This window comes from Maniola hyperantus, chromosome 10 (assembly GCF_902806685.2).
Source record: "Maniola hyperantus chromosome 10, iAphHyp1.2, whole genome shotgun sequence".
Classification (NCBI taxonomy): Eukaryota; Metazoa; Arthropoda; class Insecta; order Lepidoptera; family Nymphalidae; genus Maniola; species Maniola hyperantus.
Genome location: NC_048545.1, coordinates 13,384,298 through 13,406,786, shown reverse-complemented (window position 1 = coordinate 13,406,786; position 22,489 = coordinate 13,384,298). Strand labels below are relative to the sequence as shown.

The 22,489-nt window shown below is 38.6% G+C and overlaps 1 protein-coding gene across 12 annotated transcripts in view; it reads left to right on the top strand.

The window, feature by feature from the left end:
- Positions 1-491: 491 nt before the first annotated feature.
- Syp (synaptotagmin binding cytoplasmic RNA interacting protein) overlaps positions 492-22,489 on the top strand; it is a 36,181-nt gene continuing 14,183 nt past the window's right edge. For 4 of the 12 annotated variants that reach the window (XM_069501530.1, XM_034972630.2, XM_069501532.1 and 1 more), the window contains exons 1-6: positions 2,110-2,421; positions 2,845-3,050; positions 3,338-3,449; positions 11,766-11,959; positions 18,481-18,608; positions 20,308-20,549. In XM_069501530.1, coding sequence (XP_069357631.1) covers positions 3,339-3,449; positions 11,766-11,959; positions 18,481-18,608; positions 20,308-20,549 — 675 coding nt within the window. In that variant the 5' untranslated portion in view covers positions 2,110-2,421; positions 2,845-3,050; position 3,338. Of the gene's footprint in view, positions 608-2,105; positions 2,422-2,844; positions 3,051-3,337; positions 3,450-11,765; positions 11,960-18,480; positions 18,609-20,307; positions 20,550-22,489 lie in introns of those variants that run through there. The other 8 variants (XM_069501535.1, XM_069501536.1, XM_069501529.1 and 5 more) reach the window with 7 other exon arrangements.

Sequence of the window (22,489 nt, the reverse complement as noted above, 5' to 3'; positions counted from 1 at the left end):
TGCCGTGTGGATAGGAATTGGTATGTTTTTAATATGATTATGTAAATGATAATTTAAATGCTCAAACAAAACATAGTAAATACGTTTGCCCTTGAAATGGAAAAAAAGCATTGACCTCGACACACATACCTACCTAAATGGCGAACGAATAATAGGTAGGTATGTGCTACTTTACTATTCATTCTGACAGGTTAGATTAGGGCAAGTATTATAATGCATAGTTTGCCGTGTTTTGATAGAACTAGAAACACCGGTCAGTGACTTGTGGCTAGTTCAGTTTAGTTGGTGTCTGGTGGTTTGGATTCGGCGGGGTGACGTCACCGTCATCTGTGCGATGGGCCCTCCTGACGTCAGCGGTTGAGACGACGTCGACCTACAAATCTACAGATAATAAATTCGGCAACGTACAGTGTGCGAAACGGCGAGGGTCAATGAACTGTTGACGTGTTTAAAATACGCACTAAGTGCCTTATCGCGAATGTAGTACGCGACTACGCGGCGCGGCCGGCGCGGTCTGCGAAGCTATACTTGTATATTTGCAAAATGGATATTTATAGATGTCCGTGACGGATGATTCGCGCTATTTCTAAGGTCCTTTCGAGAATCAGTGAGTAGCAATTTGATTTGGATACAAACTTTACTTTTGGAGTCTGGCGACTTGTTGATGGAAAACCTTTTTAGATTGAAATTACACTTTATGTTTTCAATAAACAGGTTTTACCGTTTACACCGTAGAAACTAGCTTTTACACGAGCTTTTATGAATATTACTGGCTAATTTGTTTAAAAAAAAAATTATAGACAACAAGTGGCTGTCAAAATGACATTTATGATTTGATTAATTCCAAAATAGTGATGTACCTACCACTTTAATTTTGATTTTTTTTTGTTGTTTTGTTGTTATGTGACGTAGGTATCGAATTTATCGAATTACACTTAGGCATGTAGAATGAGCTAACATAATGAGTCGTAGGTACCTACCTACTATTCATCGCATATGAATAAAGCAGACGTGTGAGGTGAGCGAAACCTTTATCAAGAAGACTTAACCCACCGGAAACTCGGGGAGAGTTCGTTTTACAGCTTGTATTTTAACGCTATTGATATCAAGAAAATGTGAGAAAGGAAGTGTGTCTGTCGTGCCGCTACACCATACATACTACACACGAGTTCTTTGTGAAGCGAGTCTGTATGAACTAAGCGATTCTCGACGCGACATAGGCTTCGTGTAAGATTCATATTTGCGGTGAAAGGGCCGCTTTGGAAATGCGTTCGCACAAAGCATGGCACCCGCAGTAGCCGCTCTATCTAAGTATCTACCCACATATGCATTATGCGGCGGATACAGATCCAAGTTTCTTACACATACACGTGAAGTACGAAGGCCAGTTTTGTGTATGTGTCGCGAATACATACGGCTTCAATAATCAGCAGGTGAAGCGAAGTAAAGCAAGGGGGTTATTGCGATTAACTCTTTTATCCCTTCGTTTCCATATCAAAGAGTAATGAACCTTGTTCCACTATTGGACGTAGTCGATTAGTAACCGTGTGATCTTTTCGGGTCGTGCGGTGAGATATTTTGCTTGTAATTGTATCATAACTTATTTATTAATGGTTAGGTTAAAAAAATATACCTACACACTATTTAAAAAAAATCAGTAACTAGTTAGGTAGGTATAAAACTGTTTTTAAGAATAATTCTTATTTGCTTAGCGCCTGTCTATTGGAAAATGGTTTACCAATCCAATATGAATATTCTAATTTGATAAAGATTATTTTTGTATCTTAATGATTCTTGCAAAATATAAAGTTGATGACGTTTACGATAAAAATTTCATTTTATATTTTTTCTGATTTACATGGGCGATGGTTCATAAAGCAGCCTTTTGATCGTTTAAGTTTATCAAAGAAACTATGTGTAACAAAGGTAAACTCTTCTGTGAATCGATTACGACTTGAAGTAACGAAGGTCAGAGGGTTTGCGAGTGTGAGTGTATATGCAAGTATGCAATCGAGCTCGGTGCGGCGTCGCCGCTGCTGCACGCCTGCACCGCCGGTTGCAACACCCTCCCCCCTTCGCTCTCGGCTTCTCACTCGCCGCCGTCTTGCCGCTAGCCTGTCTCACCTCGCGGCCGGCAGCCTTGCGCGACGCGCCGCGCTCTTTCACATTCAAAATTATTCTCAATCATTGCAAAAACTCTCTGTGCAATAAAAATATCTCATCATTCGCTGACGCCGCATTTATTCTGAAAGCAGAGAGATTCTTTTTTTTTTTTTTTTAAATTATCACCTTTGAAAGTTTGAATGCACTCCTCGTTGCATGTCCCGCGCGCGTCGTTATGAGAACCCCGTATTGGCGGTCACGTTGACGTCGCGCGGTGCCGCCATATCTGTCTCGGCCACCAACTAGCAAAATTAATAGGTAATTATTTTCGTGTACGGTGTTCCAGGTCTATAATATTGCAAAGTGATAGTGTGTTATAGTGTTTACTATCTTCTGGCATCCCATGTGCTCATTCCAATCGGATTCTTCTTGGAAAATCAGGCGCGCGCCGGCCGGTTCTTATCAAGTGCAATGCAGTTGCACTCTCAACTTATTGCAGTTTCGCATTTGCCAAAGTTTTATGCGCGGAAAGTTACTACTTAGTGTTTATATTTTGATAGAAGAGGACTATACAAGTGATTTTACAGTGTCTGTTCGTTAAAAAGTGATGTTTAATAACAATTTAAAAGAACTACGAGTATACTCTGTGTTATTTCGGTCATTGACCGCCGGATTTCGAATATCCTTTTGTTGTTAAGTGTAGTTGTTAACTTTTTGTTGTAACTAAAATTTTCATTTTAGGCTCCAAAATTCGTTTCACATCACTAGAAGGATGCGATGACCCGAGCATTCGCTTTTTAAAAATCCGCTTTTACCCGGATGGAATGAGGAGTGCAGAATCCTATTGTTTCACAGTTTCTTATGTTTGAACGTCATTTGTTTTTTTGTTTTTCGGACAATTAGAGAGTTGTCATTTCTTCCAAAATTACAAAAAATTGTAAAATAAGGTAAATATTGTTTGTTGTTGTTCTTGCATAATTATTCGCATACACTATTAGTAATTAACGCAGTAAGATAACAGTTTTGTGATGTATAATATTAGCATTGTCTCGTATTGTCGCTCTCTCGATAGTACATGACATCATCAGTAGCCTGTCTGTAACGAACCTCGGAGAGAACTGTGCCTGCAGTAGGTTGCTCTTATAAAGTTAGTTTGAAAGTACCTAAAGGCTCCGACGACGCGTTTAAATGTGTGTAAGTGTAGTGCGTGATCAAAAAATTAATAATTGTGCAGAATGGCGGAGGGCAATGGAGAAATATCCATTGAAGAGGTCCCTGGCAAGGACTCAGACGTTGGCCGCACTCCAGATTACTGCAAACTCATAGAATATGGCTTGGACCCAAAGGTGAGTTTAAACGTTTCATACACACTGTTATAAGCTAGCTTAGACACCTATTGAACCCAAGGATAGCAATATAATACACAATTTTTAAATATTTTCAACAAGTTTTAAGTTCTGCCGTTGTACAGTTTCTTGTTAACGCAAAACTTTATTTGATTTTTGCTGCCTTATATAATGGATTTAGCTTAAACTAGGATATAAACTCTTATCTAGTATTATATCTACTTATTGATCCTTTTGAAATAAACTTTTGAAAATTGATTAATTAAGTAATTGTTATCATCTGATAAAAGAAAATAATATTCAAATACTTAAACACGCCTTCCAAAAACTTAATTTAAGTAAGAAATACCAAATTATCTTGGTATTTAATTATTGTATTAAATAACATTATTATATATTCAATTAATTGGGTACTTAAATAATACTTAAAACTATTTTTCAAGTCATTTTATTATGTAACAAGTTGTCATATGTGTTTCATCCCAGAATGTAGGTTATATAAAAACTTAAAAATCTTACAAGATTCTAATAGGAATTACCTAATAAATTAAATACTTGTATTTATTTATTCATTACATATTTCAATTTTATAATTAAGTAGCTTTTAGTAATTTACTCATAATTTCATGATCTGAACCCGTTGACGGCCCACTGGTCCTGAACGGGTAACTTTTTTGCATAGTTAGTTAGTCTACCACGCTAGCCAAGTGCATCTCTTAATTTAAGTATTAGGAGTAAGTAAATAACAGTATACTGGTGCTAATTCTGTTGTCTTTCTCTAAACTAAAGTTAGAGTATCTGCATCTTTTTCTTTTTGATATTGCTAAAAAAGGATGGAACATGAATTTCAATTTTAAAGACTAAATTATAGTGCACGCTACAAAAATATAAGATAACCTAGCTACCTAGTACCTAGTAAATTCAAATTAAATACTTCTAGGTAATTTCACAAATGTGATAAAATTATTATAATAATCATGGCATAAAGTACGAAGACCAAGTGTCCACTGGCAAGTTTTCTTGCAGAAGTTGCTGTCAGTGTTATGTCAACTTGTCAATTTGTGCAAGTTTTTAGTCTATAAAACTTGCAGAAGTCGAATTGCTGCAAGTGTACCCATTTGCAAAAAGCTGACTTCTGGGCGACAACTAAAGCTGAGAGCTATAGAGCGCACTTTGACTTTGCTCAGACTTCAAATTGAGTTAAATAGACAGATTTATGTCAGAGATATATACATCTGTCTCGTTTTAAATCTATAAATCTCACTCTTAGTAACATAATGCATTAGATTGGTCACTCTGAACAAAAATGTTGCCGCTCCTTTTGCTTACACCTTGGCCAGTACTAATTTTGGCAGCTTCCTATAACACTACTTGTGTTGAAAATGACACATGTTGCTTCTGGACCTTTGGCATAAAATCTAAATATTACCTATAATACGTAGGTATAGGAATGTAGATGCATATAATGTTACTATGATAATATTATGAAGTAACATAGGTATTAGGTATGAAGTAGGTTGAAATCATAACGGAAAGGTGGGTAGGTATATATTTAAAATTATGCCACACCTGAAACTTTACTAGAACATTCTGATTAATGGATATGGTTATGCAAGATAAATCAAATTCAAAAATTGATTCTTCTCACTTCATTTGAACTGAACATAGTCTGTAGATAATGGTGTTATTTTAAAATCCTTTAGCACTTTAAAAAGTTAAAAAATTGATTAAATTGATACATATATATACAAGATGTGATATTAAAACAATTTTGGTTGTTGCATAAGATTCTTATTAGATTAGACAAGTAGCAAAATCTTATAAAACTGATCTATTTATCAAATTCAAAAATTGATAATTCTCACTTCATAGTCTATAGAAAAGGTGTTATTTTAAAATCCTTAAGTACTTAATTATAAATGCGAAAGTGTGTCTGTCTGTCTGTCTGCTAGCTTTTCACGGCTCAACTGTTCAACCGATTTTGGTACAGAGATAGCTTGCATCCCGGGGAAGGACATAGGCTACTTTTTATCCCGGAAAAACAAAAAGTTCCCACGGGATTTTTAAAAACGAAATCCACGCGGATGAAGTCGCGGGCATTCTCTAGTAAAAAATAAAAATTTAATAAATTGATACAAGATGTGATATTAAAAAGCTAGTAAGTTTAATAGTACTTAAGTATTTATTTATTGACTAGCTGACGCCCGCGTCTTCGTCCGCGTGAAATTAGTTTTTTAAAAATCCCGTGGGAACTCTTTGATTTTCCGGGATAAAAAGTAGCCTATGTCACTCTCCAGGTCTTTATCTATACCCATGCAAAAAATCACGTCAATGCGTTGCACCGTTGCGACGTGATTGAAGGACAAACCAACACACAAACACACTTTCGCATTTATATAAGGGTACGGATAACAATTTTGGTTGTAGCATTAGATTCTTATTGGATTAGACAAGTAGCAAAATCTTATAAGACTGATCTAAATATTCATCATCATCATGATCAACCCATCGCCGGCTCACTACAGACACTACACTCCTCTCAGAGAGAAGGGTTTTGGCCATAGTCTACCACGCCGGCCATGTGCTGATTGATAGACTTCACACACCTTTGAGAACATTATGGAGAACTCTCAGGCATGCAGGTTTCCTCACGATGTTTTCCTTCACCGTTAAAGTAAGTGATATTTTAATTACTTAAAACGCACATAACTCCGAAAAGTTAAGACCTGTGTGCCCGAGATCAATCCCCCCCGACATCCGATTCCGAAGGCGGACGTCCTAACCACTAGGCTATCACAGCTTATCTATTATATAATAAATAATAATAATAAATAAATAATATTTATTACATTATCAAAATGAAGTACAGTACGCGGCCGAAAGTGATGGACATCGGTCTTTAGAATGACATTTCATCTTTGAAGAGCGTTGTTTCTGTCACTCATACCCATATGACGCTTTGTCGGTCTCAGCGACCGAGACAGTGCTCTACAAATCTTGTATATCCTTCTAAAGATCGATGTTCATCACTTTTGGCTGCGTACTGTGTACCTAAGTATGTTAGCCATACATAGGTAAGATTTGCATAACCACATCCAATTGTAAAATATAAATATTGTTAAAAAGTATGACCTACCTGACTTAGCACTGGATTATCGCCATAGCAAGGTTTACTTTATTACTTTCTCTAGAGAAATTGACCTTTGATATGCATTTATCATTGGCAAAATATAATTTTAATTATCATTGTTGCTAAGACAACCTTGGGGGGAATTCAAATTGATAACAATATAAGTTATAGGTATATACAGGGTGTAACCAGAACACTAGCAAAAAAACATGGCAAAAACTTACTATATTACGCGAGAGGTTGAGATGACGTCCTCGTGTGGATTTAGGTTTAAAAAAATCCCGTGGGAACTCTTTGATTTTCCTTAGCTTACTACTGACTTAGCTACTTTTTTGATCGACTTCCAAAAAGGAGGTGGTTCTCAATACGGCCCGTTTTTTTTTAATGTATGTTAACCGATTTTCGAGGTTTCTGGACCTATTTGTTCACATTTATAATGTTACTAGATATTTCCTGCCACTTCGCGTAGATCTAGGTTTTTAAAAAAATCCGTGGGAACTCTCTGATTTTCCTGGTTAAAAATTAGCCTATATCCGTCTCCTGGATGCAAGCTATCTCTACCAAGTTTCTTACCGGGCCGCGAAAGGGTAACAGACAGACTGACAAACACAATTTCGCATTTATAATATAAAGTATGGATTAGTATGGATGGATATTATGGATTTACTAGCTGATGCCCGCGACTTCATTCGCGTGGAATTAATTTTTTTTTTAGTCCCGTGGGAACTCTTTGATTTTCCGGGATAAAAAGTAGTCTATGTCACTCTCCAGATCTTTACCTATACACATGCAAAAAATCACGTCAATCCGTTGCACCGTTGCGACGTGATTGAAGGACAAACCAACAAATAAACACACTTTCGCATTTATACTAAGGGTACTGATGGATCCCAACGCATTGACGTCCAATCTGAATGAATCGGATCGTGTAGTGTGAACAGACGGTTAGTCCTGTAATAACTATAATAATTAAATTGATGAAACAGTAGAAACCACTCCTGGCATGAATTTTGCTTGGTTAGTTAACTGGTTATAATCGTTGGACTGGTTTGCCTTCACTCGGGCCAGCTTCCTGTAATGCTAAAGCTTTATTATCTTGTATACATAACTAGCTGATGCCCGCGACTTCGTCCGCGTGGATATAGGTTTTTTAAAATCCCGTGGGAACTCTTTGGTTTTCTGTGATGAAAATTAGCCTATGTCCTTCCCCGGTATGCAAGCATCTCTGTACCAAATTTCGTCAAAATCGGTTGAACGGATGGGCCGTGAAAGGCTAGCAGACAGACAGACACACTTTCTCATTTATAATATTAGTATGGATGTATGTATGCCATTTTGGCGCCATATCTCAGGTTCTGTTTCCTTCTGACGCCTCACTTTGTTGTTAAATGCGTTTTACCCGACTGCGGCGAGGTCCGTCTCATATACCCCGATTGCCTTCTCGATCTCCTATCGCGTCCTATACCTATTACGTTATTATTTTGCAATCATCATCATGATCAACCCATCGCCGGCTCACTACAGAGCACGGGTCTCCTCTCAGAGTGAGAAGGGTTTTGGCCATAGTCTACCACGATGGCCAAGTGCGGATTGGCAGACTTCACACACCTTTGAGAACATTATGGAGAACTCTCAGGCATGCAGGTTTCCTCACGATGTTTACCTTCACCGTTAAAGCATATTATATATTCTGTGGTTAAAGCAAGTGATATTTTAATTACTTAAAAACGCACATAGCTCCGAAAAGTTAGAGGTGCGTGCCCGGGATCGAACCCCCGACCTCCGATTGGAAGGCGGACGTCCTAACCACTAGGCTACCACAGCTTATTTTGCAATACTAATCAATATTTGTAAACAAACTAAAAAAAAAAAAATTATGAATAAGTAAGGTACCTAATGCTTTCACGTTGTTAACTGCTTTACAATTTTGTACTATCTCATGTTATCTACGCAAGAAGTTGCCTCAAAATTTTCCAGAAGCATCCAGAGGGCAAAATTTTGAGGAGGTTGGCTCTTTCAAAAAATAATTTTACTATTTTATTATAGACGACATTGTGGCTAATTCTGTTGTACACAATCTCTAAACTAAACTAAAATGATGCGTCTAAATCTATTGCTATCCCTTTCATAATTTTGGAATTGGATTGAAAGGATAGCACTAAATTTAGACCTGTTAAATTAGTTTAGTTCAGAGATTGTGTACAAGAGAATCGGCCCCAATGAAGGTATGAATCGATATCTAGCTTAGTTTTAGATCTAGAACAACAAAAAATAGAATAATTAGCGTTATAATCGTAATACGTTGGTATGCAGCGTGAGAAGTGTAACCTTAATGACTAGTAGCCTGCTTTAGAAATGTTTCGCAGCTTCGATTGTTTTTCCTTCCATAATCTAAATATATATAAAAGGAAAAGGTGACTGGGCTGACTGACTGACTGGCTGAAATTTGGCATGCAGATAGCTATAATTATGACGTAGACATACGTTAAGAAAGGAATTTTGAAAATTCAACCCCAAGGGTGTAAAATGGGGGTTTGAAATTTGTGTAGTCCACGCGGACGAAGTCGCGGGGATAAGCTAGTCTGGTATAAATAAGTACATATTGTTAAAATAAACGTTATTATTAATGAACAGTTATACTTATAATAATAAATAAATATTTATTTATATTTTAATAGTGCATATTTTGTGTAATATGTATATTTCGACCATTTTTATTGCATACTAGCTGAACCGGCGAACTTCGTACCGCCTAACAGTCGATTCTTTTTCCGGATTTTTTTTAAATTTTTCTCTCCGTAAGAACCATCCTCGTACTTCAAGGAACATTATAAAAAAAGAATTAGCAAAATCGGTTCAGCGGTTCTCGAGATTTGCGATGAGCAACACATTCTGTGATTCATCATTTTTATATTATAGAAGATTTGCATGCATTTGATAGCGCATATTCCGATGTCTAGCTATAACACTTCTACAAACAAAATCATTGTCATTCTCTGAAGAACTAGTTACGAACTATCGAGACAGAAAAGACAAAATCACTTCACTGTCACGATCGTTCTCTCAAGATTTACTTTCTCAACCTAGAACCTAGAAAGACACGTCTTAATAGCCATCGTGTCATCACTAGCGATTGCCGAGTTTTATCACGAAACTCCCCTTGACGTCCCTATCTAATAGGATCTCATTTTAGCTCACTGAAACCTTTTTCTTCAGAGCTAAGATAAGCTGAACTATGAAAATGATCCGATCGTATTAACAGCTTTCACATAATACCTATTGCCATCCTATGGCTGGAGAGATCGGCGTAAAATATCGATTTAAAAGTAATTCATAAACGATTCCCACATTTCGTAACTAATTTGTTGTTTATGTGCCTAATACACATTACACCGTTAACCGTATACGCTGTCTGGGGATAAGAAAATAAGAAACCTTCTGTATTCATTCGATTCGAAGATACTACATAAAATTAACAATAAATAGTCACTGCTACCTATGCTAGACTAGACTCCTGATAAGATGTCATGTCCTATAATTTCATACATTTTCATATGTCAGTGCAAGAGAAACAAAAGACAATAGCTACAGTATGCGATTTTCCCTATTGAAAATGCTTACCTATGCCTCCCGTGAGAGCGATTAAATCCGATGTTTTGTTTCATATATTTTCATATGCGCAAAGCAGGACAGGAACACATCAGACAGTAAATGCAACGTACCGAATTTCCCGAACTTGATTGATTCCTGTAATGTGTTTCATACATTTTCATACACTCCGAGCAAGACAGGCAATACACTAGGCGCAGCTTACTGCATTATGCAATTTTCCCTCGGATTTTCCCTATGGAAGCGATCGTAGCACGGTTACGCAATGCGTTGCAGTGCGGACCGCGAAAATGCTCCCGAACTTTTGCACGCATGCGCGCAATGGACATTTCACATTGTATCGAGTCTAAGCTTAATTTCCTGGGTTTCAGCCTTCGTTGACTGAAAGAAGTATAACTCATCTATTTGAAATTAATTCCTGAAATAATTTTAAGAATTACATTCTGTAATGATTCAATTTTCGTACTCAAATCTTGTAAGGACCAATATTGACAAGTATCGCTTTATTAACCGGTTTATACGCATTAATTCTGATCAGAAAACATCTTGGATATAAGCCTGATTTCAAGCTTCGTTGACTGAAAGAGTTAACTTATCCATTGGAAATTAATTCCTGAAATTAGATTAAGAATTACATTCTGCAATGATTTAATTTTCGTACTCGAATCTTGTAAGGACCAATATTGACAAGTATCGCTTTATTGACCGGTTTATACTGATTAATTATGAACTTCCTGGATATAAGCTTTCAGCCTCCGTTGACTGAAATAATTGACTCATCCGCTGGAAGTTAATTCCTGAAATGAGAAATATTTTTCCATGCTTTTATTTTCCTATTAGAATCTTGTAAGACCGATGTTGATATCACTGACCATATAGACTGGTTTTGGCGTCTTTCTCGATCACAATTAACGGCGGGTACGCACTCATCCGAGCAGAATCCGAGAAAATACGTTCCTATTTGTTGTATCGTAGCTTATGATGACATAATATGTCGTAGATAATCGCGGTAATGGTATTCTCACGGATGACGGATAGAACTCGTATGACGGAAGTGCAGTGCGTAATCGCCGTAAGACTAACTTTTATTAAGTTTACTTTGGCATACCTAATTAACGACGGTGCGAATTCCGTAAGCCGCGTTCCACTAGATTTGGCCGTATGCTGAAATTTTACTCTTCAGGCTTATGTTGCCTCATACCTACATATTTTTAGCTTATCACTACCCATGTTATAAATGCTAAAGTGTGTTTGTTTGTTGGTTTATTGGTTTGATCTTCAATCACGTCGCAATGGAGCATCGGATCGACGTAATTTTTTACATGGGGTATAGTTAAAAACCTGGAGAGTGCCATACCTATAGGCTACTTTTTCTCCCGGAAAATGAAAGGGTTTCCACGGATTTTTAGAAGCCTAAATCGCGCAGATGAAGTCATGCAAACAATTACTTCGATCCGTTGCTCTGTTGCGATATGATTGAAGGACAAACCAACACATTTTCACATTTATAATAGGGGTAGGTATACCTAGTGATTGTTGTATTACAGTTATAAATCATGTATTTTACATCTTTTCAGGTAGCAACCAAGCTCGACGATATTTATAAGACTGGAAAGCTAGCGCACGCAGAGTTGGACGAGCGTGCGTTAGACGCCTTAAAAGAATTTCCATCCGACGGTGCTTTAAGTGTTCTTGGACAATTTTTAGATTCAAATCTCGAGCATGTATCTAATAAAAGTGCTTATTTATGTGGAGTCATGAAGACCTATAGGTGAGTGCCTGAAATATACTGGTATAGGTATATATATATATATATTGTTTCATTGAGAACGGCTTGTAAGGTAGGGCGCGGATTGCAGGAGGGAGCTGACGTAAAAATCAAGGAAAGGTACGCGACAGGTCGAGATAGCAATCCGGGTGGGGACGCCTCGGACACCCGCACAGCCCCCGTGATAACCCGGTGCGTGAAAGCGCGGGCGACGTGCGGGTGTGCAGGGCGTCCCCCGCTTTGCTAAAGCGGTTGAAATTTTGATCTCTTGTATGCCAATGAAAGGAAGATTGCAGTTCACTATAAAATAGCAACTTGAAGAAGTCTGTCATGGCTGCATCAAGCAACTCCCGACTATGGCTGCTCTTACTCGAGCTTATCTGCCCGAGCTTTCAAACAGTTGTTTTAGTGAAGCTTTTGTTTTTCTAGAACTAGAATATAATAATAATAATATAACTTAGAAGGTACGATAGTGCAATGCATTTTTTTACGCACGGTCATATTCGTTTTTTAAATTATTTTACTAGTGGGTAAATCAATCAATAGATTTCATCAGCCGATATTAAGAGTAGAAATTCTTCACCTTTATGGGAACCTACATACTACCTGCATAGTAGTGAATAGGACCAGAAGGAAAAGAAAGAAACATTTATTTTTGAAATTTGTGCACAAATCACCAGTTATACCTACCTACAGTAGGTACGCGGCAGAAAATAATCGACCTTTATTTTTTTTAATTTTATTTACTATATTTTAGAAAGAGGTAGCGGTTTTGTAGAGCATTGTCTCTTTCGTTGAGACCGACGAAACATCACATAGGTATGAGTGACAGAGACAACGCTCTACAAAGTCGAAATGTCGTTCTAAAGGCCTATGTACATTATTTTCTGTCGCGTACTGTAAGTTTGGTTAACGGCGCCTCTAATACTTGAGCATTAAAGCCGAAGAGGCAACAGCAGAAGCGTGTAGACAATGTATAAAAGCGACTATTAAATCTGTTAGGTAAACCCTTACTGATAGAACAGATCAAAGGGACACTCAAAAAATATGGCATTCGTATCATACGTTTCCGTGTAGTTGGGCTTCTATAGCATCCTGTTTGAACTTGAAGGAAAGTTAAAATCAAGGGCGGCTGCATGTTGCCAACCAGACCATAATGTTTGCATCTCCAGTGCACTGTAATGAAAGATACAATTATAAAAGGATTATAAAAACCAAGGGTCGCACGTCTGTCGCCTCGAGTGACGCGGATTGAATTAGCAAAGGGTCTCATCTCATACAAATGTTGGACTAAGAGCCAGCGCGTGCCAGACTGTCGTTATTTTATAAAAGCTGAAAGTTTCTCTGCGTATTGTCCCTAACACACGGAAGAACGATCAGCGACTATGAAGTTTGGATCATAGTGGCTTTGGGAAATAACAGGTACCTAATAAAGGTGTAAAAAATCTTCCATCAAAGTATAGTCTTATTTTTTTATATTTTCTTCGAAATAATATTAGAAGACACGTCATGCATTGCCACTAGCAATTTGCCAGACACTTTGTATCGTGGTAACCCCCTACCAGACACCCTTAAACTTTAATAATTTATTAAACTTAAGAGGTGTCTGGCCAGGAGTTACCACTACACTAAGGGTGAAATCTATAAAACGCATTCTGACTTTGCTTAGGATTAAGACAGAGTTAGAACGAGACACAATGTAAATCGCTCACATACATCTGTCTCGTTTTAACTCAATCTTAAGTCAAAGTGCGCTGGCAAGTCTGGCATTACATGACGTGATTTGTAATACTATTTCGAACAAAAAAAATAGATTGTATGCTTTGACGTAAGGTTTTATACGGGCAAAGCCACCATGATCACTCATAGTCTCATCGTTGCTCCCTGTGTTGGAGACAATACGTAGAGAAACATTCAGCTCTTATAAAATAACGAAGGCCTGGCACGGGCTGGCTCTCTCTCTCTCTATGCGGTTATATGTATCGAAGCATGTATTTGCTGCGAAGCCTTGCAAAACGATGGGAAAGTTCTTCGGTGTATAAAACTTACTGGTACTTATACGGCGAATCGTGTCAAGACTCGAGACTCGTCGCTTTGTGGTGTGATTCGTAAAGGGCTTTTGTTGCCATTATTCTCACCGGCCCATCCGCTTTGTTTGTGAATTTATCGTGCACTCTGTAATGCACAATTTCTTTAAGAGCTGATTTGTCATTCCCCGAACGGGCTCTTTTTACAATTCCAACATGAAAACTAACAAAATGTCAAAATGTGTGACTGAGAATTAAAGACGTATTTTAGCACCTATTTATTTTAAATTCAAAAAAAATATCCGATATTTTTTCACCCAAGTGTGTGTTTTCTGAGACAGGTAAATTTTGAATTGGATTACTAGCTGATAGCACTACACTAGTTACATTTCGTTACGCATGGAGCATATTATTATTATACTTAGTTTATGTGGTTTGCGAATTGCGAGTTATTCTGTCATAACAATTCAGCGAATTCCTTTAACTTTATTACTTTTCTGCTTTTCAAATTCTTGTGATAATTTAATGTTGAATCGTTCACATATTATGTGAACTGATACTGCATACATAAAACAAAAGTAATATCTTAGCGTACATTTTGAGATCTCACTCTGTGTCAACTGTCACGTCAAAAGTACGTTCAATTTTAAATTAAGGACTAAAATCGTACTTTTGATATGACAGTTGATACATAGAAAATGGCGAGTGAAATCTCAAAATGTACGCATTATATCTTGTTCGTATAAACTCTTGGGCAAATAAGTTAACCTGTGAGACGAAATAACCTTCTCGTAGCCGTGGGAATGTCATATTTGCTTAACAAAAACTGTCAAATGTCGTTAAAGATTTTTTAGCGATTGAAATCAGTCATAAACTAGATTTAAAAAAATCCTAGATTCTTTCTTTCTTCGCTCTGGGCTGGTCTCCGCACTTAAACGTTTCCGTCTGTTGTGCGTGCATTGCCCCTCCCCGCCGAAGTCTTCACTCCAGCCATCCAAGCTCGCTCCAGAAGCCGAGTAGACCGCCCAGGTTGCCGAGGGCTTCATGGAGTGAGGTCGGGGAACCCAAATGGCGTTCGCATAAATCCTAGATGTTCCATCATTACATCCTAGCAGGGGACATGAAAAGAGCCTCCCGCATGGTGTTTAGTTTTATACTGATCACAAGCACCCGGCGTCCCTAGAAGCAGCTACTACATGAACAAAATCAGTAGGCTGACTAATCTTTTCACCACGACGGCTACCTTTAAGACCGAGCTATCGCGGTTGCGGCTTTTTGGGCTGTCCATGTTTGAGGTGACTCGAGAAGAAGATTACATCCTAGCAGGTGTGACTGCAAATGTACTTAGGTATTTAGGTAACAATGAAAACAGAACCGGTTTTTTGCCCGCACATAGCAACCCTATCAATTATTATTGGACGATGGCCAAAGATCTGTATGTGGGTCATCTTGAAAAATTGATTTGACACTTATCGTTTGTTCCGTGTAGCATGCACCAGAGGATGATGATTTTTATTAACGAGTGCTGCCCCCTATTTAGCGCGTCCGCGTTAACTCAACTTGTCTACTGTCTTACAAATTATATGTTAACTAGGTTATGCTCGCGACTTCGTCCGCGTGGACTACATAAATTTCAAACCACTATTTCACACCCTTAGGAGTTGAATTTTCAAAAATCCTTTCTTAGCGCATGCGTACGTCATAATAGCTATCTGCATGTCAAATTTCAACCCGATCCGTCCAGTAGTTTGAGCTGTGCGTTGATAGATCAGTCAGTCAGTGACCTTTTCCTTTTATATATTTAGTTTGTACTAACTGATGCCTGCGACTTCGTCCGCGTGGATTTGGGTTTGTAAAAATCCCCTGGGAATTGTTTGATTTTCCGGGATAAAAAGTAGCCTATGTCACTCTCCAGGTCTTTAACTATACCCATCCAAAAAATCACGTGAATCGGTTGCTCCATTGCGATGTGATTAAAGGACAAACCGACAAACCAACAAGCAAACAAACACGCTTTCGTATTTATAATAAAAGTACTGATTGTATAGTCTGCCCGCGCAGACTATGGATCGATATCTCAATGGGATGGTTAACGCTTCACCCCAGGCCACCGAATCAGCCTAAGCCAAACGAAATGACTCCGCTCCTGTGAATTACACGGAGAATTCATCACAACAAGGCGTACCTTTCAAACCAAAATAGAAGGACCCAGATAGCATGGCGTGTATATACTCATAATATAACGAAACGATCGGGCAAGGAAGGCTAGCCGCAAGGCCTGGACCCCAATTGACTTAAATCGATCGAGAAGATCCTTCGTAGAATTGCGTATTGATCGGATTTTCCAACTTGGTTTTTAAGTATCAGTGACCAAGAAAGAACCAAGCATTAGAAATGTTTTACTAGAAAAGTTGTGTAGCAAGGAAGTCTACTGAGCAAGCCTAGCCCAAGAGAGGCGCAGCTAGGTTCGACCAGCTGGGATAAAATAATTGTGAGAGCCTGACGAATTTTCATTATGGCACGAAAAATTACTTAACCCCCCCCCGTCGCCGTCGTTTCGATCGGATCTTAAAGATCAATCGTACCGTATATGGGGCCCTTTATATAACTACGCAGGGTAGTTAAAACATTAATCCATCTTTAACATAACAAGTAAGTGGAGCCTAAAAATATACCTAGCCATAAATGAGGCCGATGGAAATTTGACAGATTATAAACACGAGACAAAGCTGGGGGACATTTTTTTAAATTTTAAACGAGAAACAAAGCATGCCTGTATTGTACAAGAGATAATCCTGTATGAGTTGAAAACTTTTGTCGCAAGGTACCTATAACTATGAGGCTCCTTTGTGTCATGGAAATTAACTACAGACGTCTGCTGACGCCGAGCAGTCTGTCAGCGAGCTTTATCCGAAATCGACCGTGTTTGGACGAGAAGCGTTGTCCGAATTTACGCTAGCACAACACGTCTTTATTGTCGTCGTTTCGAACTGCAAAGTGTCGCTACTAGATGGCATTAACAGTCCCTTCAGTACTGAGTAAACATACATATCACAAATTTCGTCACTGGCAGTAAGCGAAACCGTGGCTTAGCGATCAAGGCGTCCGCGTCGGGCGCGAACCCAGAAGACCGAGTCCTGCCGGTTCTGCAATTATTGATATGTATTTATAAATTATTTTTAACTAGATGATGCCCGCGACTTCGTCCGCGTAAATTTAGGTTTCTTAAAAATCCCGTGGGAACTCTTTGATATCCGGGATAAAAAGTAGAATCCTATGTCACTCTCCAGGTCTTTATCTATACCCATGCAAAAAATCGCGTCAATCACAGTTGCGACGTGATTGAAGGACAAACCAACAAACAAACACACTTTCATATTTATAATAAGGGTACTGATGACTTGTGTTCTGTGCTGTCGAATGTAATTGGCGTAAAAGGTTAACCAAGTTTATAATTTGAATGCATGCCATAAACACTGAACAGACATTGTTGGATACTTCAGCGGCGACTCATAACGTTCAAGATTAGATTACGCGTGGTCATTATCCTCTGGAAGGCGCGTGACGCATGTTTGCAGCTCCTACAAGTTTATACGACGGGTGACAACCTTGAACAAAGAGCCGCTACGAGTGACATTACTATACAAATATTTCCTTGAAATACGAGTACCTACCTATTACTCATTTGGTTAATTTTTAGGGTTCCGTACCTCAAAAGGAAAAAGTAACCCTTTTAGGATCACTTTGTTGTCTGTCTGTCTATCTGTCCGTCCGTCTATCAGTCTGTTTGTCGTGTCTGTCAAGAAAACCTAAAAAAAGTACCTGAGGGTACGTCCCGTTGGCCTAAAATCATGAAATTTGGCAGGTAGTTAGGTCTTATAGCACAAATAAAGGAATAAATTCGAAACTGACAACTTACCTAGTAGGTACCTATATGTGGGGGAATCATATGAAAAGGCTTTAAATGTACAGTCTAAAACAGATTAATTTATCGTGCAAAATGTCGAAAAAATACGACTTTTGGTAGTACGGAAACGGCACTTGGCTGGTTTATTATTATTATGCTTGTGCACTCATTTGATTTGTATTTTGACGGATTCGTATAAATACGAATCAAATTAGTGCACAAAGCGTTGCATACATTTTGCATGGCGGCCATAACGAATCATATCTTTACAAAACGAATGCGAATGAGTGCACAAACGCTCTCATTCGGTCAAAAATTTTACCAGTGCGTTTCACATAAACACGTCCTTAGGTATGCTTATTGTGTTTCGGGTTGTACCACACGTGACATAGGTACTTTATTCCGGCGCTTCTTCTACTTGAGGTCATTTGACTTTACTACTCAAGTATTAGAGGCGCCGAGATAACCTAACCAGGTCTAACTGGTAATGTGTGGTACAGCTTTAAAAATTAACGTTTTTCTTTTTTTTCTTTTATATCTCTCTTGACATCATAAAATGTGCATTGACCACTAACACTGGGGTGTTTCAGACAGAAAAGCAGAGCGGGGGCGCAAGGCGCACCCGCGCTGGCCACCCCTGCTCAGGTCAAGGGGCCCGACGAGGAGAAAATCAAGCAGATCCTCGCGCGGACCGGGTACACGTTAGACGTCACTACAGGTACTTTTCCCCTCCTACGAAAAAAAAAAAAAAAAAAAAAAAAATAAGACGTCACTACAGGTGAGCCAAACCAAATCCGACCATAGCTTCAGACCGCTGACACAGCTCACGACAGTTAGGGAACTTGTAACAAAACGTCGAGACGTCGACGTCACTGGCAGGGGTCAAATGTTCCTACATTTGACGCTAGGTAGCCTATGAATCGTCTTATTTTGCTTTGATTTCACGTCACTACTCTAACACTAGCTCATGTAAATGAAGCAGCAAATAATTTCTATTCTTCTTCTTCTCTGCTCGCGACTTCGTCCTCGTGCACTAATCAAATTTCAAACATTAGGCTGTTTCGACTTATCTTTATGAACCAACACTTCTACAAATTTCGAACATCATCATCATCATCATGATCAACCCATCGCCGACTCACTACAGAGCACGGATCTCCTCTCAGAGTGAAAAGGATTTTGGCCATAGTCTACCACGCTGGCCATGTGCGGATTGGTAGACTTCACACACCTTTGAGAACATTATGGAGAACTCAGGCGTGCAGGTTTCCTCACGATGTTTTCTTTCACCGTTAAAGCAAATGATATTTAATTAATTAAAACGCACATAAATCCGAAAGTTAGAGGTGCGTCCCCGGGATCGAACCCCCGACCTCCGATTAGAAGGCGGACGTCCTAACCACTAGGCTATCACAGCTTCTGACATAATTTCGAACATAATTGGTACCATTTCGCCTATCTATACTTTTCATAATACCTGCCTATACATATAGGTAGATTTTAGATACCGTATCTAATTTAATGCGATATCCGATAGGTCTCGGAATCAGCACACCCGATATGAACAAGCATGACCATTGCATAATTATTTCAACTGTATTATCGCAATACATACCTACATTTAGATAAAATTGATAGTAGCTAATGAAGTTTATTGGAATACATTAGATTTGTGTGTTTGGAAATAAGATAGTAAAAAACATTGACTTATATATTACTTCGTATGGACAGAGTTATTGAACAAATAATATGGCGCCAACTCATTGGTGATGTAGCATCAATGCAACCTCAGTGATGTCTGGACTTCAAACGGATCGTTCATTAGTATCTAAGAGGTGGCGCTGATTTATTTGGTTTCTAAACCGTGAAAAATTTTGTTCGCTTGGGCCTATCTTGTCATTTATATCGATGGTAAAAAATGCGCAATATATACCTACACCCCTTCATTAACATTTTTATGCTGAGTCCAGACCAGACTCGCGCCAAGATTCTCGCTGAGTAAAAACGTTCATACTTTCACCTATATCTGAAACATTCCTGTGAACTACTGACTAACGGCGGTTACGCACTCATCCGACCCGAGTCCGTGAAAATACGTTCCTTTTTGTTTTGTATGGGAGCTTATGACATATTATGTCGTAGATAATCGCTGGTATTCTCACGGATGACGGAAGTGCAGTGCGTAATCGCCGTAAAGGTCTGTACAGAGGGGCTGCCTTTGCACTGCATGCTGACTGAAACATTACAGTTTGGATGCGGTTTAGTGCAGACATAACTAATCATTAAAATTTAACTTGAAGAACTAGGTATACGAGTTAGAAAATACAAAGTGAATTTTGACAAATAAAAGTAGCTTATAAGGCTACTGCCTCAGCATGAAGTATCTCCAGGTTAAGCTAACACGATCGATGGCACAGGTCAGCGCAAGTATGGCGGGCCGCCACCGGGCTGGGAGGGCGGGACGCCGGGCTCGGGCTGCGAGGTGTTCTGCGGCAAAATCCCCAAGGACATGTACGAGGACGAGCTCATTCCTCTGTTCGAGCGATGCGGCGACATATGGGACCTGCGCCTCATGATGGACCCTATGACGGGTACCAACCGCGGCTACGCCTTCGTCACCTTCACCTCGCGCGACGCCACGCAGCGCGCCGTGCAGGAGGTAACACGCGCCCTCCCCCCACACACACACACACTAGCACCAAAGCTACGGTTTACTAGAATAACGGTGCCGCCACATAGCAGCCGTTCATCGACAATGCACCCTGTCTTGTAGCCACATTTACAACCTCTTTACAGCGTCTTCCGTCCGTCCAATTTCTAAAGTCATCCGGAGGTAGACTCACGCCACGGTCCCAGGGACGTACGGACTAGTCAAGTCTAACGTTATCCTTAGGAGGCGCCCTTAGGAAGACGTTACACCCCCCGATCTCTCTGAAGTAGGGTCTCTCCAGTAGCGCCTGCACAGCATAGGTACACAATCTGAAAAAAAATAGCAGCCGCATGCAGCGTCGAGTACCGTCACTGAAACCTTGTCTACAGAAACAATTTGACGTGGTTTGGTATCGTAACATCAATGAGCGCTATGTGGAGGCACCGCTCTCCCAGGAAACCGTAGAACACAACACACTCCCACAACTCCTAATGCTTGAACTCTTTTCTTGTCTTTGAGCTTGGGTATACATGCCCCTCGGAATATTTGTGTTATTTTTAAATACTTAAATAATTAAATTATTTGCCGTTCGAAAACATTGACCAAGCTTACATTTTTTTCAACCATGAATTACGAGAAAATGTCAATAAGTCCGATTTTAAAACTTTTTATTACAATTAAGTAGTTTTCTTCAGAAATAAAAAAAAGTTCAGGTTTTGGGAGTTCTAAAAAATTGGTGTTATATGTTAAGAGAGTGGTAAACGATACCATTTAAAATTCCCATTGGCTACAATTTAATTAACTTGCGAAAGTATATCTTTTCCATATGTTCTGTTTATTTCTAAATAATATGATCATACCCTTGTAAATCTGCTCAAAAAGTTACCACTTTCAATATCTTGGCAATTCAACTCGATTGTTGACTTGTGAAGCCGTCAATTTAAAGATTGGTGGCAACTTTTCTTTTTTTTATTTCCCGATAGCTTCGCATTGTTTTCTATGAATTCTCGTCACCTCCCGCTGATATCTGCTGATATCCCGATACTGCTGAGCTTCCGTCATTGTTGCGCCAAAAAAACTACGCTTCTATCCCTACATGAATATTCACAAATTCTTCCTTCCACTCATCGACTAGTTTAGATATTAAATGTCTATAATCTACATGTAAAAATCAGTCATTCATTCATTTTTACATCCTATAATTTTTCTTATTCAGTTTAATTTTATGAAAGGAGTTAAGTCGCATCAGATCAGACCATCAACTAATTATTGAGACAACTATTATTGACTTTGGTAACGAATTGGTAAACTTTAGTTGCCACCAATCTTGTCGAGCTGAAATGGATGTTGTCAAGCACATCTGTAGCACAGTGTTATCGCAATACGTGAGCTAAAACAACTTGAATTGGTAACACTAAATTGGGTATTTTCCTACTTTTGAATTTGATAAATATTATTACTTTATTATAAACTAGGATAAAAATAATGACGTATGCTGAAAAAAATATTAAAATCCAACAAAGATTTACAAAGTTACAGCCATTTTAATTTTGGAGTGGGAGGGACTATTCCTTTTCTCGCAAAATGAAAATTTGTATGAAACCGCACGAAGCTACTATGGCATTAGTAAGGTGTGACGTCAAAATGCTATATCGCTATCTCAGTCTAATCAGAAATATTTAAATGCTTATAACTTTTTGTTATTTGATCGATTTAATTAGTGTTTTCAGTTAACGTCATTATTTTTATCCTAGTTTATAATAAAGTAATAAAAAAAATGGAGTCAAATACCCAATTGTTTCTAAACTCTAAACTGAAATAGAATATGTCCTGTTTTATAATTGGTGATCGATCAAAATGAACCAAATTCTAATTTGACATCTACTTTCCAGGTGACTCGCCGAATGTTTAAGTATAATCCCTCAAAAATAACTGAATCACAGCACGAT